The sequence below is a fragment of the Meles meles genome, chromosome 13, assembly GCF_922984935.1.
Source record: "Meles meles chromosome 13, mMelMel3.1 paternal haplotype, whole genome shotgun sequence".
Lineage (NCBI taxonomy): Eukaryota > Metazoa > Chordata > Mammalia > Carnivora > Mustelidae > Meles > Meles meles.
The window spans coordinates 85,376,250-85,395,541 of NC_060078.1; the positions used below are offsets into that span (position 1 = coordinate 85,376,250).

The 19,292-nt window shown below is 46.3% G+C and overlaps 1 protein-coding gene across 1 annotated transcript in view; it reads left to right on the top strand.

The window, feature by feature from the left end:
• Nucleotides 1-18,922, top strand: part of GLRX3 (glutaredoxin 3) — a 33,475-nt gene extending 14,553 nt beyond the window's left edge. The window contains exons 3-11 of the mRNA XM_046027191.1: nt 1,092-1,166; nt 1,897-2,098; nt 8,151-8,323; nt 8,535-8,596; nt 10,862-10,919; nt 12,580-12,632; nt 15,409-15,448; nt 15,542-15,634; nt 18,681-18,922. Of these exons, the coding sequence (XP_045883147.1) occupies nt 1,092-1,166; nt 1,897-2,098; nt 8,151-8,323; nt 8,535-8,596; nt 10,862-10,919; nt 12,580-12,632; nt 15,409-15,448; nt 15,542-15,634; nt 18,681-18,731 (807 nt within the window). The 3' untranslated portion in view covers nt 18,732-18,922. The remainder of the gene's footprint in view (nt 1-1,091; nt 1,167-1,896; nt 2,099-8,150; nt 8,324-8,534; nt 8,597-10,861; nt 10,920-12,579; nt 12,633-15,408; nt 15,449-15,541; nt 15,635-18,680) is intronic.
• Nucleotides 18,923-19,292: the final 370 nt, after the last annotated feature.

Here is a 19,292-nt window from a genome sequence, read left to right on the forward strand (position 1 = left end):
ACCCAAGAAATGTATGAAATGGAAGGTAGGAAGCAAAGACAAACGACTCTGCCTCCCACTTACCGTCAGGGTTCATTTGGATAGATATATACTGGATCGGGGAAAGTGCTAGATAAAAATAGTGTTTCAGGCCCAGTGGAAATCTTTCATTCCTGGAAAAATACAGGATATATATTTTTAAATCTTTTAACAATATAATTTATCAATAAATTTTATTTCCTACAGGTATAATGTGAATACAGATTTTTATTGGTTTTAAAAATTTTATATTAAATTGACAGTCCTATGAGGGAAGGATATAATATTATGTCTTGGTTTTTCTCAAAGTGTATGGTTTAGAAAGTCCTACATAAATAGCTTACAGGAATTGTGTTCTAATTACTTAGAGTTGAGTTATTAAATATGTTTAAAATTCATATGTCAGATAGCACATCGTATCTTGTTGGGGGGCCTCAAGGAGATTACCGAGCAGAATGCAGTCATCTTATTTAAAATGCATTTAAATGTGTGAATAGACCCAGAAGCAAATAGCCTAGCAAGATATCTGCTTAGCATCGGCAGCCTTGCAGGAGTTAATGGTAAAATTTATCAGACATCAATAGTTTATTGAAGAAATACTCCTTTTTGCTCCCTAATTCGCGGAAGGCTACAGCTGTCAGTCGTGATGTACTGCCTCTTGAAATTAGTCAATAGAGCAAACAGCAAGAATTGCTGTGGGCAGAAAATAAGCGCTGTAATCATGACATAACTGGGGTCAGTGATTTATGGATTCCAATATAGTAGTAGCTGCATATGATTGAGAATTTACTAGGTCACTAGTGCACCAAAAATTTTATTCACAGCCTCCAGGCATCTTTTGAAATGTGCAACAAAATAAAAACCTCTGAACCTGTTTTGACACTGCAGACTCAGTGATGACGCGCCAGCCCAGTGAGTCTCATTTAAATGTAAATGTGTCGTAAACTTCCCTCCCTTTCTCTTTGAAAACATCAACTACTTGAAGGGACGGTGCATGTGAAGCTGATTTACATATTGAAGTAGTCAAAAAAGGACCTTTTTATAATCAAGCTTTAAATTCTTTTATTTTAAAGTTGGAAGCTGAAGCTGTTCCTGAAGTATCTGAAAAATATGAAATTAGTTCTGTTCCCACCTTTCTGTTTTTCAAGGTAAGGATAAAGATGGCACAAGAGATCCTGCATCTGTCCTGGGCCACGGGCTCTGTCTTGGTCCCTTTACCCTCTCCCCGATCCCTGAACATTCAGCACTAGGTTGTTCCTGGCTTTGCCCTGTCTTCTCATAGTCTCCGTGTGTTTGCACTGACGCCGAAGCTTGGCCTGGGGATCCTGAAGAAGTGACATGGGCAGTCAGAGTTGGGGGTTCTAGACAACAATCCAGATACTTGGCTGTAGGCCCCAAATGTTCCCTGAGTTGCGCAGAAGTTGGTTACTTAGGGCCTGTGCCTGGGCGTAATGGAACATCTGGCTGGTCCTGGTTTGATTAATGACTCTCTTAGGAAGCAGGTGCAAAGCTGTGCTTTAGGGCACCCCGGAGTGTTACCATGTTCCCCCCAGTACCGCATTTATACTCAGTAATAGATTTGTCCCAGTGAGGGTGGGGAAATCCTTTCTGTTTTAGGTCAGACTCTGATCTGGTTTGAGATTGAGGCATAGTGATGTTCTCCTAGTATGCTTACAAAAAGAGAAAAAAGACAATTCCGTATTTCTAAAATGGAGATGCATCTGGGAGTTGGTAATCAGGTGTAAAAACATCTAATGATAGCGTTGACGCCTTTAAAAACTGGCTAGAGCTGTGAGTTCATACTTGTTAAAATTTTGGATCTTAAAAGGGATGATGGAAAAATGCCACACATATTCTAAACGACTTTTTTAACTTCAGAATTCTCAGAAAATTGACCGATTAGATGGTGCACATGCCCCTGAGTTGACCAAAAAAGTTCAGCGCCACGCATCTAGCGGCTCCTTCCCACCCAGTGGTAACGAGCGTCCTAAAGAAGATCTCAACCTTCGCCTGAAGAAGTTAACTCATGCCGCCCCTTGCATGTTGTTTATGAAAGGAACTCCACAGGAGCCGCGCTGTGGTAAGAAGCTGCTTTCACAAGGACACACACCCAATGGGTGCTTTACCAGTGGCCACGTGCCGGTCTCTGTTCTGTCCGTCCCTCTTACACTCGCGTTGAGATACCTTTAGAAAATCCGGAGAGTTGTGATTCCCACTGCATTCTGCCGTGTGGTGGCGAGAGTTAGTGTGCAGCAGACACAGAGAATGCTGGAACCCAGAGGCATCTTAGAAATCATCTGATTGAAGATTTTTGTGTTATTTACATAAATACCCAAAGAGGGGGAGGCCGTTCAGGTCACCTTGGAGCGGAGTTGGGATTAGGTCCAGCCACCACTGAATGGGCTTTTTGTCTGCTCAGTTCATTTTGCTATTTATTAACAGTTTCCTGGCTTTCTTAGCAGTCTCTCTTGACGCATGTTGTCCAGATTCAGCAGTTTAAAAATACGTAGAATTTTGGTGGCATTCCTGTCTCCCCTGTGCTTTCACCTTCCTTCTTGTCCCAGAGTCGAATTATGTGACTGCAGTGTTCACCTGTTGCTTCTAGGTGCTAATGATGGACAGATTCTGAATTCTGTGGCTTATAGTCACTCTTATTTTCTGTACATATATGCTTGTAATTTTGTCCTTAAGTGACTTTTAGAGTTTATTCGACCCCTCTGGTATTGGGTTTATGTTATTTTCTTTTTACTATGCCTAGTGCAGTGTTATTATGCTTCATAATTGAGCATTTCATGCCCTTTGATGGTGCTGTTGAGAATCTGAGAGTGTTTGTTTCAACTGTACAGGAGGGAGTTTATTAAGATACGCAGCAGTAAAACAGAATGTGCTACTGATCCGATTCCTGCGTGTCCAGTGTGGCTTTATAAAAACAACCTGGCTTCCAGTGTGAATTTAATTGTAAGTTCTTCCCTATATGGTTAGCAAATTACATATTAGATTATGAAAGTCTAGTTTTAAAAATAAAGTTTCATCTTGAGTCCTGTCTTAAAAAGGTAAAGAAGTGGTTCCTCTTTCTCTCAGTCCTACTTGAAAAATGTCCTTGCTACTATTTACACATCAGGTAATGCCTGCTATTTATATGTTGAAAAACCTCGTTTCTAGGGGCGCCTGGGTGGCTCAGTGGGTTAAAGCCTCTGCCTCCAGTTCAGATCATGATCTCAGGGTTCTGGGATCGAGCCCAACATGGGGCTCTCTGCTCAGTAGGGAGCCTGCTTCCCTTCCTCTCTCTCTCTCTGCCTGCCTTTCTGCCTTCTTGTGATCTCTGTCTGTCAAATAAATAAATAAAATCTTTTAAAAAAAAAAAAGAAAGAAAAAGAAAAACTTCGTTTCTACCAGAATTAACCCCAGATAGCAACAGCCGGTCTCTTTTGTGCTGGTTTGTTTTTAATAGTGGTTGCGACTGGTTTACTTTCTCTCATCAGGCAGGAAAATAATTTCTGATACCTTCTGTGGTGACCTGAGAACAGGGACTTAGAACACGAGTGGGCTGGTTTTATTGAGTGCCTTCCTTGCGTCCTGAACCGCGGGTGACTGCTGTCAGATGTGGGTGAGCCCGTGGGACGGTTGCTACCCCGTAATTCTGCAGTAGAACCCAGAGAGTACTCTCTTCTTGGGATTGGCACAGGAGCATTCTCTCACGCCTTTCTGAGTGAGAGCCTGAGGGGACGGGCAGGTGGTAAAAGTGCAGCTTGGGAAGGGGTGCTAAGCAGGGAGGAGGCGGTGCGCGGGAAGCGTGGTGGCCAGATGTCACTGCAGGTGAGCTGCTCCCAACACCACCTTGTGCCCCTGCCCTGCTGATGTAGGTGCAGGTCAGTGACCCTCCCTGAGCCCTCAGTCCTTCGTTCGCTGGTGTTGGGGTTGGAGCCAGTCTTGGAGATCTTTTCAGATCAGATGTCGCATGATTATTCAAGTAAGTTAGAGTCACGCGTGGAGATAGTCGTTTTCCTGCTTACCTTTTTATCAGACTTAATGCATAATGTTTTTCTAGCCATTTGTATGTTAACTGCCTGACGTTTAGAAGACTATAAATAAGGTAGAATAAAAAAGAAGCTTTATAACATGTCAGAACAATCTGAAAAACACAGTATCATAGACATTTGGATAATAAAAGATGTAATTAGGGAATTTGAAAGAAATTTTTAGATATATATGATTTTTAGATATTATGAATAATTATAATATATAAAATATATATAATAAATATAATTATTATGAATAATTAATATTAGATAGATTTTTAGATATATATGATTTACCAGTTACAGTTTCATTCCAAACAGGTACTTGTTTTATTCTTTATAATTTCTTAAGAAGATTTTATCTATTTTGGAGAGAGAGAGAGAGTGATTGATTGGTGGGGGGAGGGGCAGAGGGACTTTCAAGGAGACCCCCTGCTGAGCTTGGAGCCCGCCACCAGACCTGATGCCACGACCCCAGGGTCATAACCAGAGCCCAAATCATGAGTTGGATACTGACCTGACCGAGCCCCCCCCCCAGCACTCCTATTCTTTATCATTTTTAGAATTACGTTTTTAACAGGATTCTCTGTCTCCTAATGTCTTGATTTCTGTAACAGCATGTCTTTCTGTCAGATGTAGTAAATATGGGACATCGGGTAAACAGATCATTTCGGAATGTAGATATTCTTTTTTTTTTGATTTTTGATTTTTGATTTTTTAATCTTTTTATCGTCCACTTATTTTTTTTTTAAATTAATTTATTTATTTTTATTTGCTTATTTACAGCATAACAGTGTTCATTGTTTTGGCATCACACCCAGTGCTCCATGCAGTACGTGCCCTCCCTATTACCCACCACCTGGTTCCTCAACCTCCCACCCCACCCCACCCCCTCCCGCCGCCCCTTCATAACCCTCTGGTTGTTTTTCAGAGTCCATAGTCTCTCATGGTTCATCTCCCCTTCCAGTTTCCCTCAACTCCCTCTCCTCTCCATCTCCCCATGTCCTCCATGTTCTTTGTTATGCTCCACAAATAAGTGAGACCATATGATACTTGACTCTCTCTGCTTGACTTATTTCGCTCAGCATAATTTCTTCCAGTCCCGTCCATGTTGCTACAAAAGTTGGGTATTCGTCCTTTCTGATGGAGGCATAATACTCCATTGTGTATATGGACCACATCTTCCTTATCCATTCATCCGTTGAAGGGCATCTTGGTTCTTTCCACAGTTTGGCGACCGTAGCCATTGCTGCAATAAACATTGGGGTACAAATGGCCCTTCTTTTCACTACATCTGTATCTTTGGGGTAAATACCCAGCAGTGCAATTGCAGGGTCGGAATGTAGGTATTCTTTAAAAGTACCTACTTAAGGATCGAGTGGAAGGGATTTTTGCTGTGACTGCCCTGCCGCTTCCTTCACTGATGCGCCTCTGGCCCTGTTCCCCTTCTCTGTGCCCGTGACACAACCGCCTGCATCTTAAGCTGTTCTCTTACATAGGAGCACACTTGACCTTCACCCTCGTCCTTTCCGAGCTGCTTAGGGGAGAAGAGGTTTGCCCTCGTGTTGGCACATCGGAGATGGAGGGTAGCCAGAGCCTCCTTTACAGAAGCAGCAGCCGTTCGTGCTCATGGATGCACCTGGCTGGTATTTCTGTGTTTCGTACAGGATTCCCGCGGAAGGCCCCACCGCCGGTAGCACCCAGGCCTCCCTTGGGTCCTGTTGTGGAGTAGGGCTGTGGCGAGTTTTGATTAGCTGGCCCCCACCTTGCTTTCAATTAATCAAAAACCATTAGTGAGTAACATTAAATTTTTTCTCAAGGAAGCCCTGAAAGCCATTTCGGGGTCTGCCGTGGAGCCCGCTGGCTCTCAGCCCGACCCTTGCACGCTTTACACCCTGTCCCTTTCGCTTTTCCTTTCGGGCTCTCCCGGCAGAGTGTGTTCGCGTGTTATGAGCCTGGGGCATTGGTCGGGTGTCTGTCGTTGAAGAATTAGATTATCCTTATTCTGTGTTCCTCAGGAGGACAGGAGACAGAGGGCGCTCATGTTTTAGGCAGATTTTCAAGAAGCACGGAGATGTCCATCTTTTTAAACAGAATGTTAAATCCTCGAACATGCGGGTTAATTAAGTTATTTGGGATTTCTTGTATCCATTTCAGTTAACAAAACTTTTAGCAAAGCAAAGGATATTTGAACTGCGGGACAGACATTTCTTCTGCAGTAAAAGTCTCCCTGAGTGGGGTTTTCTTTTCAGTCAGACACAAGCAGTGTAGGTTCAGAAGTGGGTTTTAGGGTTTTATTGGGACTGCATAGTGCCTGGCCCAGGTCGGTGCACTGTTCTTGCCCCCCGTCGTGAGTACAGATGACTGCAGACTGAAGCGCTGGTTGTGCGGCAGCCAAACGTGGTTCTCCCTTTTGTAAATATTTCTATGGCATGCGTGCATGTTTCTTAAAAAAAACAGTGTGTAAATACTGTGTTACTCGTAGGAAGCCTTCTCACTATTTTATCCTTAAGCATAACATTTCCAGTCTGCTACTTTAACCCTTAAAAATGAAACATTACCCATCAATCTTTCTAGTCTGCATGTAATTGCCTAAAGCTAAAATGAAGCTTTTCCTCAGCCAGTTACAGTAGAAATGAGTTAATATATTGGCAACAGAATAACCATCAGCAATCAGCCGTTAGCTGTTTACTAATGAACTCCCAGATGAATGAAAAACATTTCAGAGTCAGTGTTTTACTTCAGGCAGTACATGAACTTCACACGTGAGTTGGAGGAACAGCACCTTGTGTGGCGTGCGGGTAAGTGCCGGTGCTGCATCTCACTGCACTGGGGTCTGGAAGTCGGCTGGAGCTCAGTGTAACATCCCGGTTTTGAGAGGAAAGTGCTTTTGCATGACGGCGGATGATGCCCATTTTTGCAACTAAATATACCGAATTTTATGATTTGATTTTATTTCAAAAGGCTGATGCTGTGAAATCCTGCAGAAATTTTGCCCCTGAAGAACAGGTCATTTTCTGGTGAATTATGACTGTGTTTGAAAAGAAGGATGGAAAGTGAGAGGAGTGATACAAAGTATTGAAAAACAATTGGGAAGAATTAGCTTATGGAAAGAAAAATATCCTCTTTTCAGATAAGACTAATAGATTTACAAAAGACTGATCTTCACGCTCTCACTCTTCAGTGCTAATGTCATAATCAGAAAATGATGTCAAAAAAGTACAGGACAAAAATGTGTCACAAAAGTATAATAAAATCATGGAACATAAGATTATCACTACAGTGCAGTAAAAAAAAAAAAAAATCACATTACATACGTTGGGGAATGTAAATAGTTTTAAAAAAGAGACTGTCAGGTTATGGTACCAGATGAGAAAGAACACTGTCAGTCTATTGACAGTGCCTATAACAACAGAGAAGACAGGTTTGAAATTCAATGTACCAGTTTCAGCTGAAAGAAGACATTCCTCCTTGACTTTTAATTTATTCTATTAGAGATGGCAAAAGACAGAGAAGAGCTGGACCGGGCGCACAGACCTAGTACAAGGCACTAGAAACCAAACAGTCAGGTTTCCAGTCTGTGTGCACAACGAGTGGCTAATGATGGCTAATGATGGCTGCCGTGGGGCTTTTCCTCCATCCAGTAGTGATTCGTAGAGGTTCACAGACAGCAGAGCTGGGAGGGATGGTCTGGGGCATCCAGGTCAGACCTCTGATTGATGGGGAAGTGCAGGGAGGGGAGGGGGCCGGTGCGGGGCTCAACTGTTTGTCTCCCTGCTGGACTGAGCAGGCGCCAGGTCTTTCTGGCTAGAATTGTTTCTCCTACAACAAAAAATGTGCCTGATAGTAAGAGGAACATTGATAAATATGCACAGACTTTTAAACTCACAAGTGTGCTTTACACTAAGCCATACTGGAGTATGTGATATAGTTCAAGCTCAGATGAGGGGTTTTGGCATTCATTTTTCTCTTTACGTGCTGCATAGGCGTGCTGATTGAGTCCTGGGTGAAACAGGCAGACTCTGGTCAGTAGCTGATGTGTGCCGTGAAGGAATATGGAATCACGGGTATGAGAAAGAAGCTAAGTTCTTGATTTTTCTTTTTCCTATGCAGGTTTCAGCAAGCAGATGGTGGAAATCCTTAACAAACATAATATTCAGTTTAGCAGTTTTGATATCTTCTCAGATGAAGAAGTTCGTCAGGGCCTCAAAACCTATTCCAACTGGCCCACCTATCCCCAGCTTTATGTTTCTGGAGAGCTCATAGGAGGACTTGATATAATCAAGGTTAGAACTGAGAAGTCTGTACTTTGCAAAGAATTTTCCTTTAGAGCTCACTCTTCTAATGAATCTAGAGTATAAATTAATTTCTACATTTATGAAAAGGAATCTGGGATATATATGAAATATTTCTGATGAATTGATTGATACTCTGTATTAACAAAGAGATTTATGTTGTGGTCAGTGTTTTCTTAAATTTAGATGTGGGTTTTTTTAGGAGCTGGAAGCATCTGACGAACTAGATACCATTTGCCCTAAAGCTCCGAAATTAGAGGAAAGGTACGTATTTTAAAAGTTTCAAATAGTCTACTGTTTAGTACTTTAAAAATATTTCTTAATTCTTGGTTTTTGCCTTGCTCTTTCCATATCGAAATCAGGGATTTGTTTTTGTGTGCCAAGGTCATAATTGTGTTGTTTGCAGTCAGATTAGCCATGCAAACTTGGGAAGGTCTCATTTGCACTGGAGAAATTTTTACACGAAATTAATGATTAGGTGGAGGATATTCTTTGTTTTTATAGAAATATCACTGTTTCAGTGGAACAACTCAATTTTTCTCTGTGTTTTGGAGCTGGGATCCAGCAATCCTGGGCCTCAGGTGGCAATCCCTGCTCATGGCATTGTCAGAGCACTGAGCGTGAAGGGTGCCGGTGTGCGGAGCGCAGGCTTTGTGTGTGGTGTGTGTGTAGACACTTCAGTTTCACACTGCCTTTCTAACCATGAGAGCTTAGAATTCAAGGAGATTTTGGAGCTGTAAAATTGGTCTTTGTTTTACGAAGGATCTCAGTCAGCTTTTAAAGATTTTGTCTTATGGAAATTTTGGACTTTGGCCTGTAGGGAGGCTTAAAGGGATTTTTATTGTAATAAATTTGAATTAATGTAGAGATTTAAAGAAGAATTTTATTTTGAAATACATCAGTGTATCAGCCTTTCATAGTTCGAGCTTGAGTCTGTAAGGTGGAACTTCCTCTTGTGATTTTCTTGCTATTGAGCATTTTGAGAATTTCTAAAATGGTTTATAATAGCGCCTCACTTATCTGTTCTTGATTAATAAGCAGTTTCCCATATATGTCAAACTGGACTGTAAGTGCCACATTTCCTCAAACGATTTGTACTCTTTCTTGCCTTTTTGATAGGACGGTGATGCTCCTAGTCCCTTTGTGAACCGCGCCCCTGGTTGTGTTCTTCGGGGGGAGGGGCAGAGGGAGAGAGAATCTCAAGCAGGCTCCACACCCAATGCAGAGCCCGATGCGGGGCTCGATCTCACGACCCTGAGATCATGAGCGGAACCGAAATCAAGAGTCGGATGTTCAACCGACTGAGTTGCCCGGGTGCGCGCCCAGTTGCGTTCTTTGTGGTACCCCTGGGTGGCTCATGGAGGCGCTGCGGCCTCCGATGTCCTCTGTGCTCGCTGTGTGCTTGCGTCTGCTTTCCGCCCGTCCTTCTCTGTCGGGTACACTGTTGCTGTCATTTGTGTCCCTGTCTTCATCACACCTGCTCTCTCTTCCTGACGTGCGGTGTCTGTTTCCTATGGTCAGAGCCCGAAATTGAACCAGTCACAGAGAGGTTGTACAGGGATGTGTATTCGTTGTACTCGGAGTGATCCCTTGAAGTGCTGCCAGCGTGCAGAGAGCCGGAGCCTGAGCTCCCGGGTCTGGTGACGTCTCTGCGTGTGGGACGGAGGGGCACGTTTGGGTTTCCTGGATCCAGATTGTTGTGTTACTGTAGGTGGCGGATGATGATCTGCGCCATATTCCTTATTTCTTTTCGGAGGGTCAGCCCAGAGTACCGAAGTGATCGTGACCTAGCTGTGAGCATGAGTTGTGCGCTTCGTTTGTGATAACTTTGTTCTCTGAGGAGGGTGAGCTGGGAGTGACCCAGAGCACCAGTGGGAGGAGGATCCCGTGACCCGACCACCACGGGGCTCAGGGGGTCTTCAGCAGCCCCTTCTCATGACGCAGACTGTCCTGAGCTGGCTGACTGGACCTTAGGCCAGACACAGACAGCTGGCGCTCCTGGCAGCAAGTGAGGGCGCGGGTGTGAAAGCCGGCAGGCAGGGGCACAGACTTAGGGTGAGGGCGCTGGGCTTGAGCAGCCGGGGCTGCCGGTGTCGCCGCCCTCGGCACTCCCCTGCTGCTGTGACCTTGCGGGCACTGGGGAGTATGGAGCTGCGTGCGGCCTCGTAGTGGAGCAGGGAGCACACAAGTTCTGGGTTTGGAAGTGGTGGGTGGGCTCCCTGTATGGCCCCTTCTTGAATAATTCCTTATTGAGTTGGTTATTATTATTTTTTTAGTGCTGTGAGTTGATGGGCTTGAATTGCAACTCGAAGGAACATTCATTGCCTTAAAAGCCATATTGTGTTTTATGGTGGCTCAGGGAGAGAATGAAATAAAGGAAAATGTCAATGCATTTGCTTGTTTAATGCCACTCAGAGCTGTGAACTATCATCCTGCTATCCCTCAAATATGCATGTTACTCCTGAAGCGGAGCAAAAGTGGTGTTTAATAATTGAGCTGAGCCATTTTATATCAATTTTCTCTCTTTAGGCTCAAAGTACTGACAAATAAAGCTTCTGTGATGCTCTTTATGAAAGGAAACAAACAGGTAAAGAACTCAAAAATGGTTTTATTTGTAATTTCTTTTGATGTTAACATTTGCAACAAGGGGACACTTAAATCTTTTTTCCTAGCTGTGGCTAATGAAGCTGTAGTGGCATCAGGAAGTTACCAGGCCTTAATTGGTGCTTATGGAGATCAAATAAAGTAATCTGCATTTTGCCTGACTTCATCATCAACATCTCAGTGGGGTGCATTTCTTTCTGCTGCCAAACTTGGTCAACATTGTTCACTCTGTCCTGGTTCTGTTAGCTGCTGTCCCGGCACCATCGTAGGCCGTGGGCTCGTGTAGTGGGCTCCTTGGTCCCGATACTTCCGGAGTACAGGGAGCCTCGTAGCTCTCGGGGTGCGCAGCCCTAGATCACCCTTGAAGAAGTGAAGCGCTGGAGAAATAAGCCCTGTGGCATCGTGCATGGTCAGCATCATTTGGTGAATGAGTGACACAGTTTGGCAGTTCTTGTTTACAATGGGATTGTTCCCATAGCTTTTTGGATGAAGATACATGTTGGTTGGGCATCATTTTGAAGATCAAGTTTCATAGATCACTCCCACCAACAGCTTGAGCAAAACTGATGATCGTTTGTATTTGGACTGGAACGGAGATCTCCAGACACCGGGCTCTGCTGCCTTCCTTTATTCTCAACCAGTTGTGGAGGTGGGCAGAGGGGCACAGTGTGGTCTGTTTCGGAGCTGGGGACGCTACAGCCCTGAGAGGCGAGGCTGGTGGAACAGAGAAACGTGCATTTACGTTTCCTGTGGTGCTGGCACTGCCCAGATATGTGGGCCGCCCGCTCAACCTTCCCGGGCTTAACTGCTTCGGGTGTAAATGGACGGGGTGCCCAGGGGTCATTGAGAATGAGGTTGTGCTAGCTAGTGTGAGAGTTAACATACAGTGGAACCAACTAGTTAAGGTAACTAGTCAGTGTAACTGCTCCAGTGAAGGTAATGACTGGGAAGCTGGTAGGAAAGTTTCAGCATCCTGGGGTCACTAGGGTAGGACCTATATTCTTTGAGCGGTTCACTGATTTTATTAAAACGAAATGGAGGAAGCTGATACTTCTCAGGATAAAGTTATCATTTTATATTTTCTTGGTGATTATTTAAAGCAGATTTTTATTCTCAAAATTCTCCAGTGTTTTCTGGAAGCCCGGCTGGTGTTGATATATTTTGGAAGTGGAATCATTTGTGCTGTTAAGTTTATGTGGGGCCTCGTCGTTCCCATGGGATTGCTGGGATTTGGGGCCTGACAAGAACCATGTCGCAGTGCCATAATTTAAAAAAAAAAAAAGTCAGTACTCTATAAAGATAAATTTTAAAAAATGGGAGTGACTGTCTAGTTGGGAATGGGAAGTTATGATCCTCATCGTTGCAGAAAGCTTAGGTGAGTTGAGGTCATCTGTTGAGAGTGAAATGGAGAAGGAATCGAACTGTAGAGCATCGAGGTTCCACTCAGGAAGGTTTGACCACAGAGCTTGTCGGGTTCCAGGACACGTGTCCTCCCCGGTGGTCAGAGCCTGTAGTGCGCTGGGGCGTGTCCGTGCCACCCTGGTGACCGACATACCATGGGACCATGCCAGTGGGCTGTGTAGAAAACGTAATACGTCTTTATTCATTTCTTTTTTTTTTTTTTTTTCTTTTTCTGCATTTAGGAAGCAAAGTGTGGATTCAGCAAACAGATTCTGGAAATACTAAATAGTACTGGGTACGTAAATCTAGGTTTCAAATGGTGTGTTTAAGAAGTTCCAACTTTTCGGGGCATCTGGGTGGCTCTGTGGGTTAAGCCTCTGCCTTCGGCTCAGGTCATGGTCTCAGGGTCCTGGGGTTGAGCCCCACATTGGGCTCTCTGCTCGCCAGAGAGCCTGCTCCCCCTTTCTGCCTGCCTCTCTGCTTGTGATCTCTCTGTCTAATAAATAAATAAAATCTTGAAAAAAAAAATTCCAACTTTTCAGTTCTGCCATTGATGCCTCTTAGTTGTTACATCTGTAGCCATTTACTTTATTTTTGCTACAGTGTTTTGTGAATGACCTGACTGAGACCACAATAGGGCTTCCTGGCCAGCGTCAACCAGTTGGCAAATAGAGGAGCTTCTTAGAAGGCGATCATTAAAGTTACCGTTTGTCTACTTTCCCAGAAGAAAGTCCTTAACATGCGTAAAGATATTTTAGTGAAAGTGTATCAGAGGTTTTTAATTGTCCTTAAAGTTACTCTCATTTCTAAGCAGTTTATGAAATGGCTGGGGCATGTGCGGAGGTCGTTAGGTGCATCTGAGAAGTGGGGGAAGTTAAGTGGATGTGTTCATGCTTTTTCATCTGCTCAGCGGCGATGCTGACAGTTAAGAAAACTGTTGATTTTCTGCTTAAAAACAAAACCACTTGTTTGGAGATGTTTCATACACGTTCTATAGCGTTTATCAAATGTTTTGTTTTTTTAAAAAATTTCTTTTCTCACTATAGCTTTTTAATACTGTAAGTATTCTAGCCATAGCTTTAAACAGATTAACGAAACCTATGAAGCTATGGGGAAGGTAATCTCTGAAATACTTAGATATTCATGGGCAGGGTTGAAAGTAGTCAGTTGCGTAGCACATGTTAAATACAACTCTGGGGACATAAAAAGCAAAATGACCGATTTCTTCACAAGAAGATTGTGACAGTCTGCAGAGGAGAGTCTAGGGTCTTGTCTTGCTCTGGCCTGCCCCTTCCTCACTGCCTGTGGACGGTGGAGAGGCTGGCTGGCTTCTGGTCATCAGTTTTTGTGGCCCCCTTGCTCTGTCTTCCCTCTGTCACGGCTCCCTGGCATGGTATACTCAGTCCACCTGTTCCTCGTGACAGTGTGTCCCCACGGGGTGTCCCTCCACAAGGCTGTGAGGCCAGAGCGCCGCAGCGCCGGGCCGTGGCGGCCCGTGTGTCTGGTGGAGGGCCTCCGTAACGTCGCTTTCTGCCCCCCGTCTGTCTGATGTTTGGGTTTGCAAGCCCGGCTGTCCCAGAGCAGAGGGGCTTCTTCGGAGATGGAGTCCTCCCAGCTGCGGGCCTGTGATGCACGGGGCGGGAGCCTCTCTGGCTCTTTAGCTTGACCAGACTGATCTCGCTGAGAGCCGTCGCTCCGGAGAACGAGCTGCTGGCTTTGTGTTCTGGCGCCTCTACTCAGACGCTTTCCCTTCACTGCCCAGGGACACATGTTTTGAGGGGCTCTGTGCCAAGTGTCTACCGCATCTCTACAAGAACTTTCAGGAGACGCATTGGCCATTATGACTGCACACACGCACACACGCACGCACGGGCCCAGTACCTCCTATGGTACTGTAACTCATCGCTTTATGACATTGTCCAGATTAGCACCTGCCTCCGTCAGCTCACCTTGCAGGGCAGCCTCCACTGTGGCTTTTTTTCCTTTTAATTATTTTGCTCTTTCAGACATTCCTATTTGGTACTTGGTGCTGATTTATTGTGTCATCTTATTTGTTTTTGACTGTTTTCCGCACCATGGACTATTTTCTTTGAAACTTGTTTGCAGGTGAACAGGATTTCCCTATGAAGGTGGTTTTGGTTTTAAGGAAACTGAAATTCTTTACATGTGGCATTTTCTTTGGCTAGTTTTTGGGAGTGCACATATTCCCAGTCTCCCTGTGGGAATCCGTGCAACACTCACGCTGATTCCTTGACCGCCTGATAGTGACATGGCCCCGAGTTCGCGTGCTTGGGTTTCCACGCGGTGACCGGCATTCATTCTGCAAGTGGGGTTCGTTACGCGGCGTGAGGCCAGACCGTTCTCGCTGGGGTCTGCGGGTCGAGAGCAGCACCTGTGCTCTGAAGTCTGATTATTTTCGCGTGGAGTGCACAGCTCCGCAAGGTGGCGTCTACGGGCAGTGTCCTTGTCCCAGCTAGTGAGCCTCCGGGCCGGCTCTGGGTGTCCACGGGTGTCCGTGGGCCTCAGTGCTGCTCCCCCCTGCTCCCTGAGCACCTGCTAGTAGGTCAGAAGCAGCAGCCCCGGGGTGGGCGGTGGAAATGCGGTGTGAAGGACAGACGTATGTAAACTTTGGATACAAGTCTGACCTGCGGGTTGGCACACTGCGGCTGGTTGCCGACCTGTGCACATAAAGTTTTACTGGCACACAGCCATGCCCACTCCCGTCTGCCCTGTCCAGCTGCTCCTGTGCGGTGCAGCCCGGTGAGCGGCTGCAGCGGACTGGCCGACAGAGCCTGTGTGTTGACTGTCTTGCCTTTTGAGACAAGGTTAGCTGACCCCTGTCTAATCCAGTATTGTCTAGAGAAAAATCCAGATAAATTTATATCTTGGGCTGACTTGTTCTGTGGGGTAACTGACGGATTGAAAAGTAAAGTCATTTCCATTTTCCACTATAAATGTCAGGAGCAACAAAACCGTTTCCTTTTCTTGACTGTTTCTAAAACATGAAATAGGTTTTATAATTTTTGTTTAATGAAACTATTTCCTTTTAAAATGTTTTCTCCTTTTTATAGTGTTGAATATGAGACATTCGATATATTGGAGGATGAAGAAGTAAGTTCTGTGTTTTATGTTTCTTGACCTTTGCCTTATTTTTACTCATTAGGGTCTTACAGTAACATGTCAGAGTTCCCGTTGTTTCCATAGGTTCGGCAGGGGTTAAAAACTTACTCGAATTGGCCCACGTACCCTCAGCTGTATGTGAAAGGGGAGCTTGTTGGAGGTCTGGATATTGTTAAGGTAAGGTCGGAGTTCATCTGGTATCCTAAAGACGGAAATGTTGGCATGTTTGAAAATTACCCTTTTATACCGAAAGGGAGCTGTGGGGCTTCTTGAGTGCTTTCCTTCCTGGCCTCCTATCCGGTCATCTCGGACCCCGTGTTTCCATTTCTGTGTCCGTAGTACCGTGTTCTTTCATTGCCCCTGCTGGATCAGACCATTCTCACCCTCCCCTGAGCCAGTCAGATCATCCCCCTGCCGTGGAGCCTTCTTCTGTACAACCGCCGTCGTCTCCCGAGGGACTGCCCGCTCAGGGCCAAACTGTAACTTGGCATTCTGAGATGCTCTAATTATGGCCAAGCTCAAAATCTGATTTTTACTCCACTCTGCTAAGTCATCCGTGTTTTTAGCTCTTCTTTCCTCATCTCCTCTGCTTTGGACCGCTGGCGCGTTCCATACTTGCACGTTTTCTGTGTCCCTCAGGGCCCCTCTTGTCTACAGATGTTTTGCTCCTCCTCCTTAAGTTCTGTCCTTTTATATTTATGTTGTCCTGTTTTCTCGTGTGCCTTGTGTGCGCTCGGGGCATGGAGAGGAGCGCACCAGGCCGCGGGCGGAGGCCGGACTCCCAGTGCTGCCTGGCCTGCCGGCTGTGACAGATCCCAGAGCCGGGCCCGGTTGCCCAGAGCCCAGGGCGGAACCGCGGTGGCCCGTCTCCTGCCCACCTCTGGGCTCAGGTGCTTCACACCCGGTTAGGTCCGTCAGGTTGTAAGCATGTTTGGAGAATACATCTTTGATGATTAACTTACTGCTTTGGTTTGCTTTACGTAAACTCTCAGTGAGTTTCAGCGGGCCTGGCTCTCCTCTGGGCACGCCCGCCCGATGGCACCTGTGTGCTCCCCGGCTCAGTTTCTCCGCTGGCACGGGGGGGCTGCGGCTCTGCTTCCTCTAATCCCCCAGCCCAGCCGGGCATCATGGTGTTGGGGGAGGGTAGCGGTGGGCGGGGCTGGGGGGCCCCGGACGGGGCCCGAGGAGGAAGCGGGCTCTACTCCGGGAGCACAGCCTCCATGGCGGGAGCGGCTGCTCCCGTGTCCAGTGCTCTGGCCGGCCTTCTGCTTGCCTTGCCGGTTAGAAGAGTCTCTCTGAGGGCAGATGTCTGACTTTGTAAGTGGAAAGCAAGTGATAAGTAGCACTGTTTTAAAATAAGTTTTAGCTCCTATTTTCATAACGTGAAAGGCCCCAGCCCAGCGCTCAGTGACGTCAGCTCCATGGGCCGGGATGTCTTGTCCGCCCTAGCACAGGAGCCGTTCGCCGCCGAGGCCCCTCATCCTGCTGGGTTCCCCGCGCAGCCCCTCTGCCGTAACTTAGGTCCTCGTTTGACTTCACGGTTCTTAGGGCACTGAGTGAGGCGGTTTTCCTAGTAAAGTATCTCATTCCTGGAGGAGAAGAAAAAGTTTAACATAGTGGCTCTTGAGTAGCCCAGAAGCACCAAAAATACACGTGCATCTGGTGTGTTTTATGCACTTTCATTGGTTCAAGACACAGTCTTCAAACCCCAAACACTCTGGGGCCTGTATCGTCTGAGTGTTTTGTAGCCTCTGCTTGAGCCACTGTTAATGCTTGGGAAGATAATGCTCAATAAATCTCATTTAATTCTAAAGCTGATCTTTATGGGCGACTTCTCTGGAGGTGTGTACCAGGACGTTAGAGGACTCTTGTTCACCTGCTAAAAACACGCATTTGGCAGTGTGTGATGCTGGGAACGTGCCCCCCGGGAAGACAGCTGGGGACAGTTAGGTTGCCACGTGGTGGTTTCCTGCAGAGCCCAGTCCTTCACTCTAGTTCCCGGGACGTCGGTGGTGGTCCACTCGCGTTCGTTCTGGCTGGCCTTCAGGGCACTGAGAGCCTTTGTTGTTGAAGGGCTGGATAAAGGAGTTACCCGGTGATTCCACGACTCCGTCAGTCTGGTGTTCTGCGAAAAACGGCCGCTAGTTAACGGGTCAGTGCTCGGTGCCCTGCTGCAGAATGTTTGCATAGACGGTGAGACCGTTCAGACCAGCTTGGCTCCCGGTAGCAGCGGTGCTCGTGAAGAGGGTCCCACCGCGTGCCGGCCATGCTGCCTCTGTGCTAGGCCGTCCTCACAGTGCCCTGGGATGAGGGGACACAGACACAGAGAAGTTCGGGCAGCCAGGAAAGCTGTGGCTGCCGGGCTTCGCCACGAGCTGCATGTCCCCCTCTTCCCCCCGCTCTGGCCCAGGTCTGGCGCTCAGAAAAGTGCTGCCTGCTTCTTCAGTGCGGTAGGACGCCTGCTTATTAGCCGGCTGGTGCTGGGATATCTCAAGGCATCACCGAGTGCTGTCTGAGTCTGTATGACGGGGTCACACCTGTTCGGTTTGAACGAGCGAGGAGGTCAAATGGATTTTAGTGGTTTTACTGATTGAAGTTCATGTTGCTTAGTAATAATCTGAATATTGACATCAAATTAAGTGTTTATCTCAAACTAGAAAGTCTCAATTACCATTCATTGTCACATTTTAAATTTGATAGCTGTGTTCCAAATTTTAAATCTGAAAGCAGAGAATATTTCTGGATGTTTATGTCTTTTTAGTGGTTTTTGGCCTTCATGTGTACACTTTGTACGAGTACTGTGGTCTTTCCGGGCTGGCTTGAAATCGTGACCCAGTGCGGCTGCGGGTGTTGCGTACGTCGCACCGGAGTGGCCTTGACTGGCACATTTCCACATTCTTTCTTCCACATTTGTGCTCGCACGTCACTCACAGCTGTCCCCATATTTACTGCTGGTGTGCAAATAGGAGGCGTCATTGTGTTGCCCTGATTGTTGTCCGTGTTAATGCTGAACAAGCGCTTGGTTTTGAATGCCTTTTGTAACCTGATGGTGCGCTCAGTTTTACGGCGTGCTCCCTGGTTTCAGCGTGCTGGTGGGCTGCAGTTTCATTCCAGTCCGGTGTTTCTTCTTGTTCTCGGATTTGGGTACAGTCTGGGATGGTTCGGAGGTTTCTGTTTTTCATCTCTGCATACACACTGTTTTCGCTTCTGTCTTTGTTGTTAGGAACTGAGAGACAACGGTGAGCTGCTGCCGGTGCTGAAAGGAGAGAACTAGGGAGTGTCCGCTCGGCGCCTGACTGCTGCGGGAGACCTTTATCACAGCCAGGCCGCGTGACTCCGTTCTCAGACCGCTGCTCACCCGTTAGGCTCGGTGTATCCCACCAGCTTGTGCTAAATACGTGTATGTTTTGTTTGTTTTTCACCAAACAGGATGCAATAAACATCTTCAAATCCGATTAGAAATAATTGTGTAAAAAAGCTATCTTTTTTTCTAGATGTTAAATATATAGTAATTAGCCAACTTTAAATTTCTTTTTCCTACTCTGTGGGGACCTGATAGGAGCTGAGCAGCAGGCAGGCTTCAGAAGATGCAGAACAGTGATGGCATCTGAAACCCACAGTCATATTTAGAGTAGCTCATAGACCAAACCAGTGGCTCCCCTCAATGGCCAAAGATCTCTTTACAGCTTGGAAAAATTCCGCTGAAAATGCGTTTCTGACAGCATCCCCGCGTGTGGCCCCAGTGAGACTGCAGAGGCGATGAAGGGCTCAGCTGACTCGGGGACTCGCTTCAGAAGGCATCAGGCAGGGCACGTGTTAGCAGAGGACGAGCGGC